This window comes from Grus americana, chromosome 1, assembly GCF_028858705.1.
Source record: "Grus americana isolate bGruAme1 chromosome 1, bGruAme1.mat, whole genome shotgun sequence".
NCBI classification, from domain to species: domain Eukaryota; kingdom Metazoa; phylum Chordata; class Aves; order Gruiformes; family Gruidae; genus Grus; species Grus americana.
Window position 1 is genome coordinate 160,927,266 of NC_072852.1, and position 25,991 is coordinate 160,953,256.

At 41.2% G+C, this 25,991-nt stretch overlaps 2 protein-coding genes across 8 annotated transcripts in view; one reads left to right on the top strand and one right to left on the bottom strand.

Annotated features, from left to right (window-relative positions):
* STK24 (serine/threonine kinase 24) overlaps window positions 1-4,375 on the top strand; it is a 73,048-nt gene extending 68,673 nt beyond the window's left edge. For all 4 annotated transcript variants that reach the window (XM_054808023.1, XM_054808031.1, XM_054808041.1 and 1 more), the window contains one exon: window positions 441-4,375. In XM_054808023.1, coding sequence (XP_054663998.1) covers window positions 441-477 — 37 coding nt within the window. In that variant the 3' untranslated portion in view covers window positions 478-4,375. The remainder of the gene's footprint in view (window positions 1-440) is intronic.
* A 3,205-nt stretch (window positions 4,376-7,580) lies between these two features.
* Window positions 7,581-25,991, bottom strand: part of FARP1 (FERM, ARH/RhoGEF and pleckstrin domain protein 1) — a 220,142-nt gene continuing 201,731 nt past the window's right edge. For all 4 annotated transcript variants that reach the window (XM_054822026.1, XM_054822035.1, XM_054822016.1 and 1 more), the window contains exons 18-27: window positions 23,589-23,826; window positions 21,183-21,313; window positions 17,747-17,815; window positions 15,671-15,760; window positions 14,458-14,540; window positions 13,823-13,935; window positions 13,190-13,353; window positions 10,671-10,778; window positions 9,447-9,598; window positions 7,581-8,530 (exon numbers count right to left, since the gene is read on the bottom strand). In XM_054822026.1, the coding sequence (XP_054678001.1) occupies window positions 8,449-8,530; window positions 9,447-9,598; window positions 10,671-10,778; window positions 13,190-13,353; window positions 13,823-13,935; window positions 14,458-14,540; window positions 15,671-15,760; window positions 17,747-17,815; window positions 21,183-21,313; window positions 23,589-23,826 (1,230 nt within the window). In that variant the 3' untranslated portion in view covers window positions 7,581-8,448. The remainder of the gene's footprint in view (window positions 8,531-9,446; window positions 9,599-10,670; window positions 10,779-13,189; window positions 13,354-13,822; window positions 13,936-14,457; window positions 14,541-15,670; window positions 15,761-17,746; window positions 17,816-21,182; window positions 21,314-23,588; window positions 23,827-25,991) is intronic.

Consider the following 25,991-nt stretch of genomic DNA (forward strand, 5'->3'; position numbering starts at 1 on the left):
AGCGTATTGAAAGCCTGATGTGATTGAAATGTGTGCTTCTTTCTTTGGATGATTTAATCACCTGCTTAGACAAAGAAATGCAGGTTTCCTGCCCCACTGATATTTTGGAAAGATTATGATGTAAACTTGCCAAGTAGAAAAGTTGTAATTGCTAAATGTTGCCCACAGTGTACAGAATTCCTACATCATCGTTACTTCTCAGTAACACACTTGAGCATGGGTTGTTGCTATTCATTAGAAAAGCAGCGATGTTCTAATAGGGTGTGTTTTACGTGTTTTTCACATCCATGGCCTTTGTCCTTGACAGCAGCAGTGGATGTCATTCTGCAGGGAAAAAGGCTGGAACTTCAATAGCATAAAATGGAATAACTTCTAGTTGCTGCTTGGTGTAGAATGCCTTTCTGAAAGTCACAATGGTAACTGTTACTTTTCCTTTTCAGATATTCCCTCGCTGGAGGAGGTACTTCATCCTACTGACATGCTGTTTTTGACTTTTCTAAGACAACAGAGATCCCACAGTGTCTGCATTAAAGGCGCGCGCCCTAATGTTGTTCTGCCCCTCAGTCACTGGAATGTCCTTTGGTGGAAGGATGTTCCTAAACGTGCAAGAGTGAAAATGAAGGCTCTCAGATGGAGGCAGTCTTTTTCAGCTCCTTAAAGCTATAATTTTTTTTTAATGATAATGCACATATTCCAGGGAGGTGTCTTTTTGTAAAATCTGAAATGTATATTTAGGTTTGTGATAAGAGAAATTGAAGATATTGAGAAACCTCAGGTATCTTGCTTTAAGAATTCCACTGGGAGATGGAGTATGTTTGTTGGAATTGTGTACAGATATGTATATAATGTCTTTTTTTAACTGAAAGCCTTTCGATGTGCATAAGGAATCACTGTGTACAAAATGGTAAAGTGCTTCTGTAGATAATGTTAGTGGGGTAAATATTTGACAGGCCATAACTGAGTATTGCCTTGCCTTTATTACATGTACATTTTGAATTCTGTGGTAAGTGAATCTTGGTTTGATTTTTGTATGTGAAGGATTTGCCATTGAAAGAGTTAATCCTGTACTATGGAACCTTCTCTTCGTACCTCAGCAAAGACACAATTTTATTCTGTTTCTCCGGTATTTCTTCCTTTTTATCTATATTCTGAGCGTGAGTTTCTAATTATGGTACTACTCCTAGTCGTTTTAAATTTAATACACCTTGTCTCTCAAAGCTTTACATTTAAATTACTGTTTTTCCTAAAGAATGAGCTCTCTCATATTTTCAGTTATAAATTGTGCCAATGCAAATTCTGAACCATATGTATTGTTCGATTTTAGTAATAGATATTTGTGAAGCTTGTAGTGAAATTCAGATACAATATTTTTTTTCATCTAAACATGTTTGAATGCTCACACAAATAAATCTTTATTATCTACGTTTATTCTGAAATATCTCATTAAGATGTTGGATCTGAGACAGTGGCATATATTTCTTTATCATGCCTGTTTTTATCATAAAAATTAATGTCTTGAAGCGTAAAAGAAAAATTATCCATAAATTCAACATTCGGTCTTGCTGCCTAAATCTGTGCATCTCTTTACCAAAAGTGATAGATGTTAGACAGAAAGACTGCAAACCTGAGCCTGAGTGTTGTATGCGATGTCCTATTACTTGTCTCCCCAGAAAAAAAGTTATTTCTTGAAAATTCTGATTTCTGAAGTTTCCACTGTTTCTGTGAGTGCTCCGAGATAGCTGACTTACTGTTTCCAAGAACTATAAAACTTTAATGTTAGTTACACACACAGTTGATGAGGTGGCATCTGTTTTCTCAGTATTACTCTGAGATTTATCTTGGTGTGTTTCACTAAGGGAGTATTCAGGTGCTTCTTATTCTGATAGCTGAGAGCTTTTTTGCCTTGTTTTAATGAAGAAATTGATGATTTTATGTTGTCAATAACAGTGAGGTAACCTACCTCACTGTTTGTGTTGTGGGGGGTTCTTTTTGGTTTTTTGGTTTTTTTTTTTGAATAGGAGTTTTGGAACAGAAAGGATTAACCTTTTAAAAGTAAAGGCGTATCTGCCTAGCTTGGTACAGAAAGACCCAGGTTCTCTAACCATTCTGGAAGCTGGTGAGGTCTCTTTGCAGGATTTCCTATCACTATGGTAGCCCTTATTCTATGCATATTAATAGCCTTAATTATTAATTTAATAATGTAACAGTTAGAGGACACTGACATGCCAACAGAACTATGAAACTTTTGACCAGGTTGAAACAATAGTTGAAAGAAATGGGTTTGTGTGCACTCATTCTTGTAGCCATAATCTTCGACGCCACACACATGCCAGCATGGTGAGGTAATGGTTTTCCTTTGCGGCTGTGTGAATTTCAGGTAAATTGAACAATGCATAAGTTTGAGCAATGGTTTATAACTCCCCTTTGATTAATATCTTTAAATACGTTGTTTTGTGTGCTTGTAAACATTAAGGATAGGCTTTCCCCTTGAGGAAACAAATTTAGCTCTCCTATCGTGAAAGGTGCATCTGAATACAGTGCAATGGGAAAGTGACCTGTTGACATCTCGGTATTAAAACATTCTGACACTCAATAAATCTGTGATGTTACAGCACAGCGCATGGAAATAAGCAGATGTGTTTGCATTTAAAATAACAGCAGCTTTCCACCACTCATCTCTTAATGTAAGGAATTGACATTAAAGTGAGCTTACTTGGAAATGCATAGAAAGTTAGTGAGGAAGTTAAATTTATGGTGCTGGCTGGAATCTCAAGAATTTCTCAATTGGAAAATTAAACAAAGTTCTAAGGTATGCTATTTTTGAACAATCATTTAAAAAGTTATACATACATTTTTTTGAGTTGCGTTTTAGTTGCATTCCAGGGCTGTATGTTGAGGAAATACTTCTCTGAGTAGATTGTGGCAGAATTTGCTTGGTGAAAGTGTCCCGTGGTTTAGGAGCTTAAGATGAGTCAGACCTACAGCAAGGGCAATTGGCCAAAAGGCTAGAACATTTAGAAAAAGACCTCATTTATGGTAGAGATGTGTATTTTTATATGTAATATATAGATTATTTAAATATAGACTATCTTAAACTGAGATTCACTGGAGAAAAGGCGTGCTGTATCTTGAATGTACCATAACAATCATTTGCTATTGAAAAGTATTGATGCTTTAAAAATCAGATCTATATTGTTGAGAGAAGAGCAGCTTCATTTGAAAGAAGCATGGCCTCAGTTTCTGAAAGAAAAAAGAAGTGTATTGATATTTTTGAGAGGTTGTTTTGTGCTAAACCCATGTCTGTGTTATAATGTTGCACTGATGATTTTTCTGTGCAGGTAGTAATTCCTCACTTGGTCTTGACTACACCAAGTGACAAGCTATCCCTATTTATGGTAGCATAGTGGAACTGCTTATTTGTCAGGGATTTCAAGATCAGGCAGTAAATAAAATCAGTCGTTTGAACTGAAGGCTTGCTTTTTGTAAGTATCAGACGCGTAATCTATTTTTTTAACTTCATTTTCCTTGCAGTTGCACTTTGTAGTTGATCACCAGTTGGCTGAAGGATGATGCCATGATCACTCTAGTACAGAACGCTTGCGGTGTAATAACAAAGCAGCTCTTTCTCTGAAGTGCTATGGTTCCTTTGCAGCTCCAGACATTTTGTGTGCATCCGTGTGGGTACGGACAGATGAACCAATTACTGCAGAACGATTTAACTGTGGTGTCCTGCCCTCGCCGCATAGAGGGAAGGTAGGAGCGTGCGTATTGGCACTCGACTGCAACGCCGCTGGCGTGGTCTGAGTTCACCTCCTACTTTAGCCACCATAACTCCTTCCTTCATCTGCCTGTGCTTTCACTCTACCTGTGAAATGTCTCGTTTAGCTCTTACTCCACAGTGTTCCGTATTACTTTTAAACAACGCGGTACCAATTTGTAAGTCTTATGTGAGCCTTACTTTTAAGGAAACTTATTTCTGCCTTCAAAAACACCACCATTGGAAGATGATTGGGAGCGCTAATAAGCACAGGTACAATGCAAGGATCAGCACAATCGCAAATTATTTTTGTAAGTTGCTGGGGAGGAGCTTAAAGTATAGCACAAATCTGCAGGCTTGCTCTTTTTAACTATATTTTGCAGATGTGCTAGTAATTGCACTGAGCATATGCAGTAGACAAATCGTATGTAATGGGTTTCTGCCTTCTTTTAAAGCACGATTTACAGAGGACAATTACAGTGTATATCTTGTTTTCTGTAACATTGCTGCCTGTTTATAACTGTGTATTCAAATTTTACTTTTGTCACTCTACGCCAACGTAATAAAACTCCTTGTAAACTACATGACCTAGAAATAAAGAAGGAACCGTTTAATGAACTTCTGTCATCTGAGTGGTCAGTCAGATGAGATTTGGGGGAGGGTGTGGGGTGTGTGTCTCCTCCCAGGAGGGGATGCTTTTGCAAGTTTTTGTGGGTTGCCCACGTGTCCATAACGGTAAGCAGGAAGTTTATAAATGGATGGGCAGTTTTCAGTTGTAATCACCTTGAAACTTGGACAAGAGAAAACTCTTGTTCAAACTCAAATGCCACTTTCTGAGCAAGAACGTTGAGAATATTTTTTTCTGTTGGGGAACTTAGTAAGTTTGTATCTCACAGATGGCCCAACTGTGTGGGAAGTTTAGTTCTTTTCTTGATTAAGGTTTTTTTTGATCTCCATGTACCAGTGATTGATAGTGCACTGTTTCAGTTAAATACATGCAGTTCTGTATTACAGTTTGTCCTATAGTAAGACAGTGTGCCAGTTCAGATGGCAATGATTTCAAACCGCTTCGTATTCCCCATCCTGCCAGCCCAGCGAAACCACTGAAGTGCTTGCCTCAGGTGGCATTAGCTTAACCCCAAACATCCTGGCCTTAATTACCTGTGTAACCAAGTGACATGCTGTGTGATAGCTGCACCCCCCGTAATTATATTTCGTTACTATTTTCTCCTGTTAAAAAACAAATGTGTGCCATACTGCCATTTTTTTTTTTCTCTACGAGCTTTTCTGTGCCCTGGGGGTGGGGGGGAGAGAGTTTTTGTGCTCTAGCAGCTGGAGGTGTATCTGCTCATTCATAGTGTGCTTTCTTTTGAGGGAGTAAGACCATGTAATCAGTCCTGTATAAAAAGGAGAAAAAAAAAAAAAGTCAAAAATCAGGCTTTTCAGGTCCAGCTTGTTTCTCTGTTTCATTCTTGGCTGATGAAGCAGTAGGCTATTGCACCTGGTTGTCTCGCTAAAATGAGCTTGCCTTGAGACCTCTTCACTCTATCCAGAGACCTTTATCATGATTTCTGCAATCACAGTGTGGAAAATAGGTAGGCCTGAGGTGTATTTAATAATCAACTCATGTCTCTGTGAAAGTTAAGTACAGCAGAGACGTGATGGGGAGATGCTGAGCCTTGTGGGTGCAAATCCCCAGGAGTCCAGGCTTTGCTGATCCCATTGCGTGTGGCGCAGCTTCCTATGGCAAGCGAGTTCCTCTTTGGCTTTGAGGCCAGCAACTGATTCTTCATGGTGAGTAATAACAACAAGAGTAAATCTCTTGGAGTGACCCATTTGAGGTTGGGTTCCCCCCCCCCCCCCCCCCGCTGAAACATGAGAATGGAGTGTTTAGTCATGGCTGCTCACCTGGCACACAGTGACTCTGCATGTTTCCATGCCTCACTTGATACATGGACAGCAGCATGATGTCAGAGTTAGAAATAAGTGGTAATACATTACAGCTTTCTAGCAAACTACAAGTTTTATTCACACACATAGCCTTAAACTGATTTTAAGATATGACCGTCAAGACAGTCGCTTTTATTCTCTTACCACTATTTCAGTTTGGGGTTCACCTTAGGAATAAAGAACTAGACAAATGCTGACAAATGTCAGCAGTTCAATGCCTTCCATTAAAAAAAAAAAAAAAAAAAATCACACTGGTAAAGAAGGAAAACCTCTTATTTTAAAGCTCTTCTGTAGAAAAAAATATAATACAAAAAGGTAAAAATGCTGAATGATGACTCGGGTGGATACGCTGCAGTTGCAGCCGCAGCCTAGCTGGGTCTCTGCTGTTGTGACAAATAAAACCATGGCTTGAGCTTTGCCTTAGAGGTAACAGAAAAATTATTGTCCAAACTTACTTTGTATGAAAATGAAACATACCCAGAAAAGGGGTTATCCAGTTTCAGGAATGGAAATAAAAGCCTCTGGCAAGCTCAGAATAAACTACTGCAGCAGCAAACAGTAATGAAGATTGTACCTCACGAGCCCCAGTGATCTAAAATAAAATTCAGTTTCAGTTGGCCCTTGATATAAATTTCCATTTAAAAAAAAAAGCAATCTTTTTGCTGTTATAGCTAACAGTTGTAAAGGGCAGATATAGAGACCTAGGTGTGAGGCTTTGCAGAGAGCATTTTACAGCTCAGTAATAACTGGGGGGGTGTCTGTAGCCCTTTACCGTACGTGACGGCAACATCGGGTGCTGTTGCTTCTTCAGGTTTGTTTTTCCAAGGCTGTAGGCTGCTGCTGAGTTGTTGTTCATCTCTGCCCTGTTACTGCCCCTTCTCATCACCACCACGATTGTTGTTGACATTCTGGGTCTGTCCTGAAGCACGGCAGCTCCTGTAGTGATTTGCTCACCCAGCTGGCTGAATTCCCTTGCCTTGGGCCTCCTGGGAAGGGCCACAGGCTTGGAATCGGCAAGCCCGTGGGACCTGCAACTGGGAAAAAGTTCCTCAGGTGTTTCTACCTACTTTCTAAGTTTGTCCTTCATCGTGTCATAAACAGATGGAGGCGATGCTGTAGGGTAGGGTAGATGCAATTATTATATCTGTACTCCTAGTCCGAAGGGGCCAGGCACCCATCCTGTCCTTGGATGGAAAGAGAGAGAGAGAGAGAGATCTATCTCTGTTGGGGGGGTGGAGGAGGGGATAGGAAGCAGGCTTTACTCTCTGGAAGCAGGAATACACGTGACACTATTGTGAGGTATTTTATTCCCTTTCTTGGTGAGCAAAGCTGTAAGTCATTTTATACATCGCATGTAGGTAAGCCATTAACAAAGTGAATAGCTAGATGAAGAAAAAGTAGGGGCAGAATTATTCCAGCTTCATTTTTCCCTATCTATATTGGGGCCCCCTCTGCCTAGCGCTGTGTTTCCTCAAAGGCCCGGAATGGTGAGGGATGTGTTTTACGTCACCCTCATGGTGAAGTGTTCCTTCAAACATGAGGAAAAGCACCTAAGCATAGTAGACTTAGTGCCACCAACCTTCTGAGTGGGCTGACAGCTTATCCAAAATACGGTGATAGCTAAGGTTAAAGCCAGGTATGGGAAATGGGTGTTCCTGCTGCTGCTTGTGTCACCGGGAGGGGGAGAGAGGGAAATTCCAACAACAAAGTGAAAGTCACGCTAGGATGTGCAGCGGGGGCAGGATGAAAACTTGGCCCTTGAGTAGTACCCCCAGCTTTGAGCAGTTTAGTCCGAAACACCCTGCGAATTAACGACAAGTAGCTGCGGTTCTCAGAGTGTACAGGTTTTGAGTTTGTAAAACAAACAGCAGAATGTCACCACAGCCTTTAATTTCTTCTTGTACATACCATTCACAGTACATCAACAGCCCAAATAATATTGCACTGGATTATTTTAAAAATTTTTCATCTTGCAAGTAGTATTCACTTTTCAAAGCCAACAGATGAACAATTTGGTCAACTTGCACCAAAAAAATGGTTAGATAAGGATCCTATACTTTATTTATATCTCATGGATTTGTAACCCCAAAGGGAAAATGAGAACGAGCTGTAAACGGTTTCCTTGTTAAAGACAGAAAATTAGTAATTCCTTGCTGATTAAATGTAGAAAGACTGGGGGGAAAAAAAAAAAGAAATGTGAAAGTTATCTCATTCCTGTTAGACTGCTTACTGTATATATAATTATATTCTATACTGTGAAAGTCCATCTACATTTAAAAATCCAGCAGTCTACAGATTAACATGGTAAAAAAAAATAATATATTTTTATGAAACGAGAAGAAATAGTGTTTGCCTCAGATGAGAACATTTTCAGATCGTGAAGTCTTTTTTTTTTTTTTTAGGTGCAATCTTTGAGGCAACAAAATGTCTTTTGGCATTTGGCACTCTAATAAGGACAATATTTTAATACTGGCACAAGCTAAAAACAGCACAGAATGACAAAATACAAGACATGAAACGAACTGCAGCCACTGGGATGATGGTAAGCTAGTTTGAACATACGGAGAACTTAAAAAGTTTTGCTGAGGAATTGTGACAGTTTCTGCAAAACCATACTTAAATTTTTCTTTTCTTTTACCAAATTTTAAGTTTTTACTAAACTTGGAGGGAGAAAAGAGTTTCAAATGTCCTCTAGAAAATCAGCAGCTGCTGGACAATCAACACGGCGGCTTGTTCAGCCGTCAATAGGCATGAAGCTCTTTATGACTCAGAGCTCGAGTGCGTGAGGCAGAGCTGGTGGCACTTCGGATCACTTCCATCCACCTGAGAGGAGGCAGGAGGAGAGACACAAACAAAAGAACGATCAATCCCTAAGGAAAGATTTCTTGAAAGACATAGTCTGCGCTATTAGTTGTGCACAGTTTTATTTTCAGTGCCTGCAGGAGAATCTTGCTACTTTACTCCCAAGTCCGTCCAAAATCAAGGCACTCTAGATCCAAACGCATTTATGAACAGAGGTTTAAAGAGGATAAACAGGGGGAAAAGGGGCCCAAAATTCATGAACTTAGTAGTGGTTTTACTTGTTTTGTAGACATCAAATCTCTTTTTCTTTTTTTTTTTCTGGATGGTCCAAGTGATGAGAAGTCGAGACCAACCACTCTTAATTCTAGATTGAAAAAATGCAATTTAGCTGTGGTTGCTGCTACTTTCCTCTAGAGCTGAGAAAGGGCTTTTGCGTTTTTTCCAATTTATCCATTTATTCAATCACCTCTTTCCTACAATTTGCCTTATTTATAGTTTTAGACTGACATGGCTAAAACTTAATAATAGCTTTCTTGAATAAGAGAAGACATTAAGCTTTTTGACATGTTAATGCTTCATATAAAACAGCTAAATTAATTCCCAGAATGAACAAGCTCAAACCACACTTCAGGAAGTAATGCCTGTTTCCTGGCCTTCCATGTATCTGAAATTCAGTGGGAGGTGTAAAAATTACACGCTGAAGTGGCAGAAATACATAGGATTACTGTTACAGCTACCACGGTATTAAAAACAATGACTAGTTTCTAGCATTACTGATTTAAAAATGTCTTTTAAAATTTTAAGGGACTCTTTCTCTAGCTGTGCTGATCTACTTGCCTGTATCAATCAATTTACTAAACTTCACATCTAGTAACCTTGTTGGGGAAAAATAATCCCGCAATTTTACAAAATTCCCTCTGACAGAAGACTGACTGACCTTTCAAACGTGTATTCGCTTTCAGCCCTGAAGTAGTACACGTGGGATTTGAAATGTAGCTTGAAGACGTAATCTTTGTGAATGTTTTCAGATTCGGAAGGAATGGTAAGTGAATATCCCAATAAAGGAAGGCTGGCTAAAGGATGATTGTCCTGAAAAGAAATGATGGAAGATGCTGTGAGACCAAATGCACTTGAGAAAAGGGAGCACATAAGTGAAATGAAAGCTAAATGCACGCTCATTTAAAGGCCACCATCGTGTTTCCACGTGTGCGTGGAAAAAAATACCAGCTTTATATAATCACAATGAACTTAATTGTCTAGTAGTTCCAGCTTTTTAGTTTCAGCTGCCCATCTTTATAGGCCCTTCTCATAAGGATCTGATACAGGCTGATCCCGTCAGTGTTTATTCATAAGAACAATTGTTTGAAATCTTGGACTTTCACTATTTTCAACTGACAAACATAGAACTCCATCGTTTGGCATCTGCAGAGCACCAGGCGTGTTCATCCTAGGCTTGCAAACACCTACTGCTTTTGACATATCATGGCCACCCTGCAGCACTCATTGGTTAAGGCCTTTTATGTCATGTGTGACATGTAAGAACAAATAATTTCTTGATCCTGCTAACGTGCAGAATGTCCTACAATTCATTTTTTTCTTTTTTTTTTTTTTAGCGCAGAAACTCTAGCATCAAGGCTTTCTGTAGCAATGAAAGCATGACATAGCAATTGGAATGATTTTGTGCTTATGCCGTGCTTGAACAGAGAGATTCAAAGATCCAACAGATTTTGGCAGGAACCCCCTACTTGTGCGGTGGGATGTTTGCTCAGATGGGTTAGTCATTGGCCGTTGTTCTCTCTTCTTTGACTTGAGCACCAGTGATGGTAAACAAAGTTTCTAAGCCAGTATTAAGTTTTAAATTGTAATAATCTCAGAATTCATACAAGGGAAAACTCTTGTTTAAACTTGCACAATTTCTGAGCAGTAGTGATGGCTGTTGTACTTTTAGAGACGAGATGCACTGTGACTGTTCAAAGTTTCAGGAAACAAGTTCTTCAATTGAGAAGCGATTGGAACAGCAGCAGTAACGGCTGTGTCGCCGTGACCGGTGCACCCACGTCTCTTGCCTACAGCACCCCTGAGTGATGTCTGCTTTTCTCCCAGCTATTGCTTTGAAAACAAAAGGTCTTCTCCAGCCACGCAGGCTGGTGCAGTCCGTTACCTGGTGCGATTTATAGAAGAACATGCAGAAGTTGGTGAACACCACCCAAAGCTTCTGCCAACCGTTGCTGTTTTTGAATTTTCTTAGGAGATTTCCAGACAGCTGGTTCTGAAACAGATCAAAAGTAGCCAAATAAAACAGTGAAAGGTACCTGCAGTTTAATTACCGTCAGAAAAATTATCTGCTTTTATCTGGTTGTATGTGATCTTGTTGTATGTGAAAATGTTTTGATTGAATGGATGTATTTTTCTTCTGCATTTTTTTACTACTAAGTAGTACTTAATGTAACACATTTTTGTGTTTTGTAGCTGGGTACTGCCCAAAACTTCAAGCTACTACACTTACTGGGGTGTTTTTTTCAATCAAGATGGCTTTTGGTAATACATTACTAAACATCAGTCTTGTTATCCTACTCTGTTCTTTTCAAATGATACTAAAATAGAATAATGGAAACAGAAAGTCTGACATGAATTTGTGATGTAAAGGAAAATTATGACGTACTTTAGAATTGCAGATAGAGATTGAACTCTCAGTACCCAGTGAGTTCACACAGTAACTCTTCAAAGATTTCAAAAGCAAGGACTGTTTAAGGTTAACCTTAGCTGGATTTTGATATTTTAACAAAAAGGAGGAAGAAGCCGTAACCAAGGACAAGTAACATCTAGTTGAAGAAACTGAAGATGTAAAGTCCAGCACCATTGTGCCTTGCAGATGAAGGGGAGTTCTCAGTGAATTATTAATTACTTCCCATTCCATGTTGACTGTCAGGGCTCTCACCTGGATCAAAATAGCTGTTTACATCATTTGCATTATATAATGCATAAGCTAATGAATGACTTAAGCTGTAAAGCTAAACAGTCAAAGTCTGGTGGTCCTGATCTATCTACTACAACTGAAATATTCTTGAAATGTTCTGTTTTCACCAGTCTTGGATATACATTAAAGCCTTTGCCTTAAATCATCCCATTTTCTGATATCTGGACCGCTGCCTCCTTGCCCTAAGTTACAGGAGTACTCCTTAATTTTCTGTTACCTCATTACTCTGGAGGATATCATAAAAGGACAGGCTTTGCATTCGGTACCAGCAGACATATGAAATGGAAACAGGCCGCTGATCACTGATCAGTCCAGCAGGTAGGGAAGTACAGTCACTGACAGAGAGAGGATCTTCTACCACGAGAGAGACAGAAAGGAGGGAGAGACACAAAGAAAATAAACGATAATGCTGAAGTGAGAGCCACCAACAGAATGACGTGAGCATGAGCGTAACCTGCCACACATGGAACAGCAGTGGAACTGAAGATGTTTTCACAGAACAATGTATGTCTCCAGGGTGTGTCTGGTCTTCGCTGCTTTGTTTGCTTTCATTTGAGGCACGGGGAGGAACAAAATTAAGGAACAATGAGCGCTGTGCTCAGAGTAAAAGCTTTGCCTAACTAAATGTTTTAATCGTTAGCATTAGTCATGATTTAAGTTTTATATCTATTTATAATAAGCCCTCTGCTTTAGGGAAAAAGTACAAGACTGTGTTCCATGCTGAACTGTTCCTCCCTTCCAGGATATAAGGGTATAAAGAGCAGAAAATCCACCTGCACAGGAGCGTAACGAGGCTCTACAGCCAGCGTTTGCTAGTACAGAATCGTATTCTCTGCCACATTTCAGCAACCAACTCGCCTTCTGTTTAAAACGCGAAGCAGTTACACAAACTACGCCTAGGGTCTGTCCTTGCATCTCTGCATTCTGCATCAGCCCATCTTCTCTAGAGCAAGGGTGGCCTGGTGGCTGAGGGCTGACTCAGCTTTAAGATTCCTTTCACCAGTTTCATTGAGCATAAATTTCCATTTGATGAGGACTGTGATAAAGTACTGAGAGCTCCCTGGAGCCTCTCTTGGGTGAAGGAAGAAGACCTAAGCAGGCTTATCACTTCATCCTAAAACCTACACTAAATCAGGAGTCTTTCATTTTAATCCTCGAAAAGTGTATCAAATTGGCTTAGCTGTGATCGGGCGGGGGGAAAAAAAGGATTTTTATTTTGAAGTGGAAAAGGCAAATAAAGGAAAAAGCAGATGAGACTGAGCAATGAGACAAGGTTCCAGAAAAGATGGCTAGGTAAAGAAAGTACGTTAGTAATACACATAATTAAAATTCTGGCTGCAGCAGCTAAAGACAATATCCTTTCAGCTCAAGCAATGACTTAATGCCTCTGTAACAGAAAGCATTAAGACAGTTTGATCTGCTTTAAATTTGAAAGGGATTCAGCATTTTTTTTCGGACCGTTACTTCTATGAAAATTACTGCTCTAACTCATTTTACAAAGATGCGTTAAGGGAGTGATACGTGTTTCTTGACTGATGGTTTATACCATCATTTGAGGATGTGGGAGTCAGTTTAATTGGTGTGCCTGAAACTTCCCCAAAAGGAGACAACGGAACAGCGCGCTTATTAAGGAGGAGCAAAAAGGAAATTGTCATTCGAGAGCGAGTCTGGAGCTGCAGTTCAGATCGTTCTGAGGCCGATACCTCCACAGCAATACTAAAGTCGATCATTGAAACACTGGTATTTCTGTGCCAGCAGACGTGCACCGTAGTGTTGCCACGGTGTGGTGACTGACGTTCGAGTGAGGTGCGGGATGCACTGAGGTCGTCCTCAGATTCCTGGTCTACAGTAGTTTCATCAGGAGACTCTATGAAATGCAGGGAAAAAGCATCTTTCTTCCTCTATGCAACAACATATATAATTGGAAAAATTAAACAAATCAATTCTGTCCACAATATTGTGAACTAATTTTAAAACACACTTTTACAAATAATTTTGTGCAGACGTTAAGTAGATTTTTTTTTTTTAAACGTGTTTTTGCAAGTGTTAGAATCAAAGACTAACTACCGTGCTTTGTTGGTGCTTTTGATACCTTCCAAGGACAGGCACTGCCCAAATCTTGTTAAATAGTTCCTGGAATCGTTATGTTTAAGTCACTTCTCTAGTCAGTGAAACTTTCTGCTAACATCAACAAGAACATTAAAATGGCATACAAATAAATAAAAAAAAAATAATATATCTATATAAAACCCAGCATTTTTCACTACTTTCCTTAGAAGCAATCACCAATCATACAGCTGAAAGTGAATAAAACCTACTCTCTAGCATTTACTTACTGTTGTCAGGTGGGCTGCTAGCCAGTAACTCTGGGGCAGGGCCACTGCTTTTCTCTGCCAGGTCTATCGCCATCTGAATGTCCTCAGTCCATTTGTCCATTTCAGCGCGGGTGCTAACAATGAAAATTCGGGTTTTATTCACTTTCATACAGGCTGAAAGCAAACTTTAAGAAACAGTCACAAGCTGAGCTTACTTTTAATTTAAATAAATAAATAAATGCAGACACAAGATGCTAAGGATTTTTCCCCTAATAACTTAGTTTTGGTTCTGACTTGCACAATTGCCGCTCTATTTTCATAGAATCACAGACTGGTTTGGGTTGGAAGCGACCTCAAAGACCATCTAGTTCCAACCCCCCTGCCATGGGCAGGGACACCCTCCACTAGACCACGTTGCCCAAAGCCCCATCCAACCTGGCCTTGAACACTGCCAGGGAGGGGGCATCCACAACCTCTCTTTGTCCCATTCACTTTTTTTTTCCCCCCACAAGTGACTTTCACAAAAGAATATCCCTTTGAAATTGTTTTAGGAGTAAATTCAAACAAAATGATACCTCTCTGCTTTTCTACCTGTCCCACTGTGAAAGCTGCAGAGAAATACGGTTTACGGGTGTATGTTGTCTTCACTGAATTACCTTGCAGCAACAACGATGGACTGGTGTTGACCTCGCAGTGTTAGACAATGAGGAACTCCCCATTCCTCTTCACTTTCTTCTATCTGAGAGACAAAAGCCCCAATGCAGTCAGATTGCAGGAAGTACATATTTCTTAAGGTGAAACAGTGAACTGAACGAGCCCTTAACCACCGGGAAAAACTAAGAGAAATGTTCACAAACAACATTTCAAGCCAGGTATGGAGAAGAAAAAAATGGTGGCTTGCAAGTTGGGAAACCAGTAAGTTCTGCAATAACCTCTTAAACCAAAAGCATGGCTTTGTGTCAAAAAAAAAAAAGAAGAGGAAAACAGTGGTATTTTTATTAGAAGAGAGATTCACCATACCAAAGAATGTGTTAAAGGCTGAGAGTGCTCTGGACACTGCAGCATAACACAGTTCTGTTGTGAACAAGTCCACGTCAAATGGACATCAATAGTTGAGGAGATTCCTACAAACACTAGATAAAACTTGAAGCCTCACAGGTGTTTAGAGAGATTCAGTTACTGTGGTAGTGATTATCTAACTCAATTCTCAGGAAAACAGTACGGAATAGATACAAACCCATGAGAAGTTTCACTGAAAATAATGGCGGGGGTGGGGTGGGGTGTGAAAGTGTTTTGAAACTAGCAAAAACATTTTTGAAATCACATTAGAAGAGGTGACTAGGTGCTTTTGGCTCAAATTGGCTGTTTTCCAGAAGACTTGCAACAAGAGCTCCAAATGACATATTGCTGCCAATTTCCCACTACTTTGGCTTTTAAGATACAGAGCTGAAAACATTATGATTTTTTTTTTAATAGAAATTAGATTGTTGCTACTGTTTACTTGCCTTGCACAGTGCACCTATAAGCAATTGGTGATGAATTACTTGTAAGAATCATGGTTAAATTTCTGGTTTTAAAAAAAATAAAGAACCCATCTCACAAGAAGTTTGCATTATGAGGAAGCTGCCCCCCAAAATGCCCTCCCCCCCCACTTTTACTATATCATCCCCTTTGTGTGGAAGGCTACATGAACACATGCTGAACCCAGCACAGCCCCATCAGGCACTGCAGAACGTAGCCACAACTTCTCTGACTTGGAGAACAGCCATCTGCTGCTGCTTTCCATCCGGCAGAAATTAATCAAGCAATTAAGATGGGACAGCAAATGGCCACTTAAGCATGAATCCCTTAAGTTCTCACAATACTTACTGTCATGCCATACAGCGGAAGATGCCCATGGACTTTAAACTGATTTGATGCTGTCAGGCCTCTACTTGTGTACAACAAAATATCATTAAACTAAAAAGCAAGAATAAATGTTATTAGAACAGTGTCGGTGTGTATGTATGTAGAAAACAAAATCAGAATGGTAAATATGGGAAAGCTAGCCAGTACTGGCTGACTTTATACGGCAGTCCTAATGCATGAATCCAAAATCCTGCCTTCCACAAGATTCCAGTATTAGCGCCTGTTCTTTTCCCTGCCTGCCTTCCCAGATAGTCTCAGGCACATTCCCAGGTTTCCACTGGATATCTTCCGATGCCGTTTAATATTCACTTTCTGATCTCTGGGTCAGAACAAGCCGCAACAGCAGTGAAACCCGATAGTACATTTCACACTCCGCTGCACTTTGAAGCTATGGAAGGTGTGTTTCACCAATATTTTTTTCTGATTTGTGTGGAGAGATAAGCAAGCATGTCCTGAGAGGCGTGTCCAGCTTAACTCTCATGAAGTAAGGGGCCATCTATTATTCCACATATTCAGAAGGAAGCTGTGAGACCCGGTTTAAGGTAGGTGACTTTAGGTTAGAAACATGAAGGTGAAGAGAGCAAATATCTCAATTTTGCGGAGCTTCTTGCACGTAAAAGCATGTCAAATGATCACCTGCTCTGTGTTGCTGTAACACGAATGGCATATTTTCACTGTGCTGCCTGGGTCAAAGGATGTTTTTCTCAAACCAGACAGCTGCATCAAGAAAAATCATACTCTGTGGTGTGAAACAGAGCTCTCCCAAACACATCTACAACCCCACAGTAATAATTCATGAAGCTTTGTGGATCGGCCACTAGAGGGGGATTGAACTTTGCCAATGATCACACTTGTACTCTGAGTCTCAGAATACTGACTCGGGATTTTATCTCCAAAGAGATTTTGGTGCTCGAGACAGACCAAAGGCTTCCTTGAAAGTACAAGCAACTGATAAAAACTAAGACTGACTTGAGAGTCTAGTCTCAATTTTAAATATGTTTTACACAAGTACAATATTGAGGTATCAGCTGGTAATAAGAATTGTGATATGCAAGAAAATATGCGCCATATTCTTTAGGCTTCCCTTTAAAGGCAGAGGATAATCCTACTCGGGTAGATTTAGCGGCTATACCTTGGGCTCATTTGAAAGATTACTTGTCAAACATCTCGCAAAACCTAGCACACTCGCAAGCTGTTCTACACACCCATTGTCTTCACCTTTTGCACACAAGGAGCCAAGGAAGTATTTTCCTGCCACATTGCACTGACTCTTAAACGTTCTGCTCCATAACGCTGGACTATAAAATCTGTGCACTCTGCCGGGCATCCCAGTGCCCCGGCACCAAGGGCTCAGCAGCAGGAGGATGGGGAGCCTGGGAGCAACTTGGCTGGCGAAGAGAGGAGAGGAGAGGGAGAGGGGAGAGGGAGAGGAACCATCTGATTGGCTCTTGTGGGTCAGAGACTGAGTGAGATTGCCGTAACCTGAAAATGCTGCGAGTGCTGGTGGGAGGAGATAATCTTTCCTAGTGCAAGAGCTACAAAATGCATCTCCAGGTAAAGGCAGGTCTTTCAACATGCTGGGCACTCATGGGCTGAAACTGGATGGTTTGTGGAGAAACTTGGTTCTATACTGTGTCCTGACAGCATTATGGGGATTATTGTTCATATCACCACGAGTTACTCTTTATCTTCTTTTCTGGACATGATCACTAATGCTGGTGCCCCTTTCCATTTTATAATGACTCTGCTTTTATTTAACACAATGTTGATAAAAGATATTATTTTGTCAGGATATTCACAGAGTCATATAAAAACAAGTCAGTTTTCTCTCTGTAAGAAGCAGTTACAAAGAGAATATTGGGTTTGGAGCAAAACATAAATTCTAAACAAATGGCTACATAGTGATGTATTATGTTAACTTAAATAAAGCTGTTCAGAAATACTTACTGTAATTCAGAATTTATGTCTAATAGTTTGCCTAATAGTTGCTTACAGTTACATTTCATTATATAAAGAAAAAACTGCCTTCTTGCTTACCAGGAAGAACATCCGTTGCTGTAAACCTTTTCCAGACAACTTACTAAGGCTGCCCAGTCTAATGAACTCCTGTTGGAAACAAATACAAAACAAAGATGTATCTTCTGCAAAAGTGATGACAATTTTTTATTATGCAAAACCAAATATGACTACTTGGTCATGAGGACTGACCTGACTATCAGTCACCAAGACTTTTTTTCTTGTCTTTATTAAATGTGTTAAAGATAGTATTTATAGAACAATTTCTTTTCATTTGTAACTGTCTTTATCCTAAACTCTTTCACAGTCTTTCATTCATTTTAAGAAAATTCAGCTAAGCAAAATTTTCTCTACCAAACATTGAGTCCTTCAGACAGCTCCCTCTTTCATTGGTTCTGAATGCGTATTTTTCACGTTACAAATGATGTAAAAACTAATGATGAATTAGCCTGTATGTTATTGGTTAGCTTCTGTTGTGCATATGGCATACATAGCTCTTATGGAGATGGAAAATCAGTTGCACAAATCAACAACACCCTCAACAACAGAAGAAGAGGGACATTTGTCTGGCAGTGTGAGTTATCCTAGTACCACCCATGTTGTATAATACAGTACATTAATTCAGACCAAACTGCTTAAGAATGTTAGGGATGGAATTATAGGAAAAGTAGCACATCTGAAACTTTCAAAATGCTGGATTTCTTGGGCTTATGTTGAACTATAAGTAACTCACCCTTCCATTTATCTGAAACCCATGAAAATAACATTTTTCAGTAACTCCCTCCAGCTTCTGCCAAGAGGTTTATATTTATTTATTACAGTCTTTCGAAGGTCATTCTACTCATAACTGTGCATGTAAAAGGCTTATAAAGTGTCACAATCACCTGCAGCTTAGCAATAAACTGGCTGTCGAAGATTAATCTGTTCAGAGAGAGACTCCAGTCACCTCAGGGTTGCTGTGATGTGTCCAGTCCTCCGACCTGCACTGCGTAGGGACTAACTAAGGGGTGGAAAAGTGACTAGAGGCGGTTATCCTTATAGCACGGTAAGCTCATGTTTCTAGAGAGGCCACTGGAAGCTGTTGTTGGCCACCAAAGAATATTAATCACAATTACTGTTTATACGGTACCACCTAATGGTCATTAGCAGGCAAACGCCATGTGAACACGTGAATTAAGAGCAAGCACAGCTTGTTTTAATGTCCAATACAGGAACCAGCTCGGTGGCAGCAGAAGCCCCAGACTGGGGCAAGGTGAAGAGGATGGTTACCCATAGCCCCCTTTGGGACAGCTGAATCGCCAGCCTAACATGAGACTTCTTCTCCGAGACGTGGAGTTCAGCCACCTTTGGGTAAACCCAGCCGTGGGTGACAGCGGCATTTGCCTCCCAGTTCGGCCTGCGCTGGGGCAGGGATTTCGGTGGGGCTGGAAGAGCGACCAAAGGGCTGGCAAGCAGTGACACCTTGGGCACGTGCCAGAGTGCAGTGGCCAATGCTTTTTGTCTTGGCAGGCAAACAACCTCTGTACCTTGTCCGCCTTTTTCTTGAACTTCCTAGGAGAGGAAGACTACTCTGTCTTTAAATAGGATAGGGTAGCAGAAACAACCAATAACAGCATTTAATTTCTTGTGACAGAGAGATGCACAGGCTGTGAAATGTCCTGAGGGGCTTGCCAAGGAAGTGAACAGTCTGTGGATCACTGGAAGGAGGCACGAGCTGTGACGGCTGCTTGGGAGACCGGGAAGGGGCAAAGTGAGGAAGCAGGGAACAGCCACAAATTGAGAAATACCTGTGCTCAGTGACGCCTTCCCAACGGCACATCAACTTCAACCCCCTTTTTCTAAATGTTTGACTCCTTAAATGAACTAGACCCTAGAGAGTGCAGCAAGCTGCCTTTCTGCCATGACCCCACTGTGGCAGCAGACACGGACATGGCCTGGTGAGCTGACCCCGGGCTGTGGCTCTCGCTGAGCGGTGGTCGGGCCAGCCTGCCGGCGTGCATCAGGGCTGGACGGACGGGCTGCAGGGCAAATTCAAGTGCTGCCGTATTTGCAGTTCAATGCAAAACTCATCTTTTTTTTCCGAGCTGTTTCCCGGAAAAGCATAAGGGGCGAGAACAGTCTAGCAATGCATTTTGCCAGCAATTCAATTGCTGCAATTACACACAAAAGTCAGGGGAGTGGGGAGGAAATTACTTCAACAACAGACCACTCTCAAGTTTGCACGCACAGATAGGTGCACCTAGAAAAGTAAAAAAGACTACTGTCCTGGTTTCAGCTGAGATAATTTTCTTCCCAGCAGCTGAAATAGTGCTGTGGTTTGGATTTGGTATGAGAACAATGTTGATAACACACTGATGTTTTCAGCTGTTGCCAAGCAGTCAAGGATGTTTCAGCTTCTCACACTGCCCTGCCAACGAGAAGGTGGGGGGCACCCAAGAAGCTGGGAGGGGACACAGCCAGGGCAGCTGACCCAGACTGGCCAATGGGATAGTCCATACCATATGATGTCATGCTCAGCATATAATTGGGAGGCAGGCTGGGAGGCAGTTTGACTCAAGAACTAGCTGAGCTGGCTTCAAGTGGTGAGCAATTGTGCTGTGCATAATTTGTTTTGTATATTCTATTATTATTATTGCTATTATTATTGTCTTCATTTTCTGCCCTATTAAACTGTCTTTATCTCAACCCACAAGTTTTACTTTTTTTTTTTCTTTTCATTTCTCCCCAGCGTCGCACTGTGGGGGGAGTGAGCAAACGGCTGTGTGGTTGTTTTAGCTGCCGGCTGGGTTAAGCCACGACAGCTACAAATTTTTACACTGAGGCTCATTTATTTTGAAATAAGCCACCGTTTCTACAAAAGCATGACAAGTAAGAAAGAGATGTTGGTATTTTTATAACACAATTAAAACTGTTTACTTAAGGCAACACTGTCTCAAAAATTATTGCCTAACATTACACGTAGACTAAAAAGACTACTCGTCCCCAGGGCCATGAGTTTCAAAGCGAGGCATTGTGAAAGGGCTGAAGGTCCTCCAGCACAAATGTCTTACTTTCCTTTAATCTGCCATGCCTTAGCATTGAGGGTTGAAAAAAAAAATAAGGGCAGCAAGAAATGAGGAAATGTGCAACTGCTCAAGCTCTGAACGCTGTGATAAATATTACATTTTTACCACCCCTGTTGTAATAGATGTTTGGATTACCTTACTACCGTCCAAATCTATACATAAGATAAACCTAATAAAATCAATAAAAAGGTAATGAAGATGATTGCTTCTTCCCACTTTAAAGGCTGCTGTTTTCTATGGTATTATTATGTTTACATTTGGTAGTTTTTGGTGAGAGAAAAAGGTTCATATGAGAAAAGGCAATTTCACAGTTGCTCCTAAGAAACAAGTTTCTAAAACATACCTAATGCTTTGAAATTGTGTAAGACCTTGATCACAACTGTGCTACTTACCCTTCCTGGTATCACCAGATTGTCTATGCCTATCAAGTCTTTCTTGAGTTCATGCAGCTTCTGGAAGTTCTCCATCTTTATCATATTGCCATGGAGCTGAGCCACCATTTCAGAAATCTCAGCCAAAGCAGCTAGATGGACAGAACCATAAAATGCTTATTAAAAACTTACAAAGAATGTTCAAAAAGAAAGACAGCTTTTGTCCACAGCACCCAGCTCATGAACATCACCCTTCTTGTGTTGCCCTTCTCCTTCACCGTGTAAAGCTACTCAGGCAGACTACAAACCGCACAAACTCTGGACATCACCTTAAGGAGTGGAGGGGAGAGGGTGGAGTGTTGTAATGAAGAGACAGTCTATTTCCTCAGTCAAAATTTTGCTCTATTTTAGCCACAGGGACTTTGTAGGAATATTCGAGTCAATTCAGAGCACCAATGAATGGGTTCTCGTAAAGGACTTAATTTCCTACATCTCCAATTAATCTAGGGATCTTCTCTATGCTTGAAAAAAATGCATTTCCCCCCTTGCCTGCAGTACACTGGGTCAAGTCCATATTTGAAAACACCAGGAAATGGCAGTGTTACTTATTGTATCATCTCAGATGGTAAACACAGTCATCTTGGGGTTTGTCCTCAATCCCAGCAATGAGCACAACTAAAAGGGCTGCATGTCGCTGAGTTGCATCATGGCTCTACTTCATTCTCTCCAAAAAGACCACCAAGAATGAATTACCTAACATCTGGGAGTGTTTTTCCTAAGGAAAATCGCCATTGTCAAAGGGGATTTTTGCTGTGTGAAGAAGGATCAGGTGGAATACAAGAGGAAGGAGGCAAGATGAAGTCCCACTCCGCAGCAGCAGAAGCCAACTGAAGCGCAGGCTGCTGCCAATCTGCTTCCCACGCCTTGTCTTTTTGCTGTGCAGCAACGCAGTAAGTCAACTCAGGGACCTGTGCCGAAAATCACTTCACTGCTTAATCTTTTCTGGGGGACCAGCTCATGGACTGGCTCCCTGTGCCATCCCATATGTGAGCACCAACCTTGATACACCTAAACGGAAGGGCAGGCTCTGAATGGGCCAAACTGATTCACCGGCTTTAGTGCTAGAAGAGGAGTTACAACCATTTGCGTTAAAAAAAATACAGTCAAGAGAACAGTAACATTGGTTCTTCCTTCTTATGTCATTGCTCAGAGCGCAGTTCATCCACCTGTTAGTGGGAGACCTGTGCTCTCTGCTGGGATTCACATCCACTGCTCCCATTTTTTTTGCCTCCTTTACAAAAATCTGCAAACACCTCAGTAAGAGACTGATCCAACAGCGATGGTGTCCTCCAGTCCCATTGCCCTTCTCATGCTCTCTTATTTTCACCCCTGAATCCTGTGTTGGCATCCATTTCAAAAGCGGAGCAGGAATCAAACCTCGATGGTTGCTGCACTCTCTGGAGAGGTGGGATTGGACACATCATCTAGCCTTGGCTAAAAGAAATGAAGGCACTACTCACTGCATTCCTTGATATCATTCAGGCAGTAGCTACATTTAGGTAAACACCTGTGTCACAGCGCTTCAGTGCCACAGACCTCTATGGCATTTCCTATTGCTACAGGTCAAGATACCTCTGCATTTTGTGCGTTGACTGCTGTGGGTCTCATCGCACGGCATCTAAGAGAACTTCACCAGCTAACTCAGCTGACACCTTACAGCTGGGAGGAGTCATGCTGAGCATTGCTCCCTGGTAACTCTATAGCCAACACTGTCATCTTTAAATGTAGATAGCTTACAACAGGACGGGGGTAAGAAAGGAGGAAAACAAATCATCAAAAAGAAATAGCAGGAAGTGAGTTCAGACTACAGGAGAAATATTTCTCCACATTTGGAAAAAACCCATGTTGGCAGCCTTGAGCTCTTGAAACAAATCATGGAAATGGCAATAGAACAAACTATGTCTGGAAAAATAACACATAAAGACACATAACACTTAAAGATGTAATAACAGCAGCCACACTGGGTCAGACCAAGGGTTCACCTGGGCCAATATTCTGTAGTCCTAGCAGATCTCCAGGGAAAGCTAGGAACAAGCCTAGTGCATATGGTACGGTCTCTGTGCTCTCTCCCAACCTCCCAACTGTTTTCAGTTCAAGTGACTTCCTGAACTGCATGTCATTTCTGTGTGTTTAATAACCCCCAGCAGACTTCTCTTCCAAGCACTTGTCCAGACTGTGGCATAATGTGTATACAAAAGCAACCTTAATTCGACCATTTATGGTCTTCTGAGTGCTGGGTTTTGCAACTCAATCCTTTTTCAGTGCAGGCTTTAAAAAAAGATTATTTTTTTTGTCCAGCTATGCACCTCTAAAGGATTTGGATGCCATTCCCCAGCTCCAGGAATTGGTGTCTTTTCTCTTACTTACCTCTTGAATCCCTGAAGTCTATGTGACTTGGTGGGTAGTGTTTGCAAAGCCTCTCCATTATCTGCTTGTAGTGCATAAGCCTGTGTAATGGTCTGAGAAGGAAGGTATTGAGAGGCAAGTAGCAGACCTTCTGTAACTCGAAATCCCTGCAAAAGGTCTCCAGCTTGCGAGAGTTCTTGATCCCGTTCTCCAACTCCGTTAAAATCTCATTGTGCTTCCACAGGTGAATTGTCAGTTGCTTACAGGCACAAAGAAAAGAGCATGTGGTAGAGCTATTAGCAATCACTGTGAGACATGACTCAGCCCAAACCTATTCCAATAAAAAAATCCAACTAGCACAGCAGTTGGGATTTTGCAAACAAAATCACTGCGCAACACAACGGTTCTGAGATTCACTTGAAAAGGAGAAATGGCATTACTCGTTTGAAGTACACACCCCCGCGTTCCCTGTAAAATAAGAGTACATGAGTAAACAGAACCAAGTCTTGTATTAGTGAGAAATCCAAAGGCAAGGAGATGGCATGAACATAGCTCATGCAAGTGTAGGTGCAACAGGGAGAGAGCTAGACAATGTGACGGCAGAGCTAGGAAACAAAATAGGATTGCCTAGGAGGATGAAGAGATTTAGTTGCCCTACTTCCCTTAGGTGCTTTTGGGGAACTGAGATGCAGGCAACTGGACTTCTAGCTTCTGCTCCCCTATTATTAATGAAAAGCTGCATCTCCTGGGAATCCAAACTAACACAAAAATAGAGGAGTTGTCTGACAGAACTGGGTATGTTAGAGTGGTTCATCCCTGGATTAGTGCAGTCTCTAAGATGATCCCACTGGCAAGAGGGGAGTTAGGCACCAGCAAGTGAATGAGGTTTGCATGAAATACATAACCTAGTCAAGGTCTCAATATCACAGACATTCACAAGACCCATTTAAAACAACTTAGCAGTACTTTTTGGAACAATTAACACAGAGGCTTCATTTGTGTTTTGCAAATGGTAAATCGGTTCTTCAGGATGCGCAGAGCTTCTCTGAGCAGCAAAACCAAGTTGCCCAGTACCTGGTAGAATATTAACCAGCAACAAAAAAGAAATTGAATGCATATGTTGAATGGACTTGAAAAAACAGTTTGGCTTATTCTAAAGCTCCTGCTTTTTGACACATTTCCAATCAACTCCCCCTCTCCTGTGATTTGTGACATTCTTACCAGAAATACACCTTCCCTACAGCCAAGCTGCTTCCTCCCATACACTGCACATTCGTTTTACAAGCCTGTAACTCAAGCAATGACACAGCAGACCCTCTGGACTACTACAGAGACTGCCCATTAATTACTTGCTCTTAACTTCTTTCCTATGTTAATTAAACAAGGAGTGTCAGTTTTCCGGTCTTTTAACAGGTCTCATGATAAATATGTGGAGTTTTAACTAACTTCACTGTTTCCTGTACAGTTCTTAAAGTCAAATTGGGTTTTGCCTCTTTCCTCCACCCATCTGTGCTTATCGGCAGTGGTGGTTCTCAAAACAAAATCCTCTGATGGAAAAGGAGAATGGCAAAGGTGAAAGCCCACTGACAGGTCTAAGTTACAGTGAGGACTGTACGCTCTCATTAAACTAGTGTCACAGAAGGACCTGCAGACAGCGAAGGACAGACGATTTAATGTTGCAAGGTACCAAGGGCAGAAGCAGAGCCTGTCAGAAGCTGAATTTCCAAAAAACTGTTTGTGCAAAGGTGCATAGTTCATGAGAGCAGGGATGGAGGTAGGAAAGCCCTCCCTGCGCTTCTTCCAATGCCTCTGAGTTGTGTCTTGAGGGGAAAAAGCAGTTCCTGCCAAGTACACTGCAAAAAGGGTACAGCCACCTTATTGGTGACAGAGCTGTCTGGGTAGGGGACTGTAAATCAACATTTCTACATTCTCTTTTTATGATTTGCTGTATAATCATTTGCACGTCACTTAACCTCTCTTCATCTCTCTCCATCCTTCTGAAAGATAAGCCCAGTGCTAACTAACCTCTCAGGAGAGCTGTAGAGATTAAACTGCCCTTTCCTCCAGCCAAGGACTCAAGGCTGCTCCATTTACTAACTGCAGAATGCCGAAGTGGTAATCACCAAGGAAAGATTTATCAGATGGTTTCAAAAGCACTTTGAGATTCACATGCCAAAGGTGCAGAGCTATGTTTTGCCACACACTGACCTGGACGCATAGCTACATTAATAAGGTGAGCTGTGTATTATCCATCCATACTGTAAAAATCTGTAGGGTTTTCCCAGGCTCCCGTGCCTGCCTTCCACACTGTTCGTTCAGTAACACAGAGCATCAGAAAATACTACCCTGGCCAGACTAAGCACAGATGCAAAGTCTGCTGAACGTTACACCTAGACTTACACTTCATATGCCTATTTTTGCTTT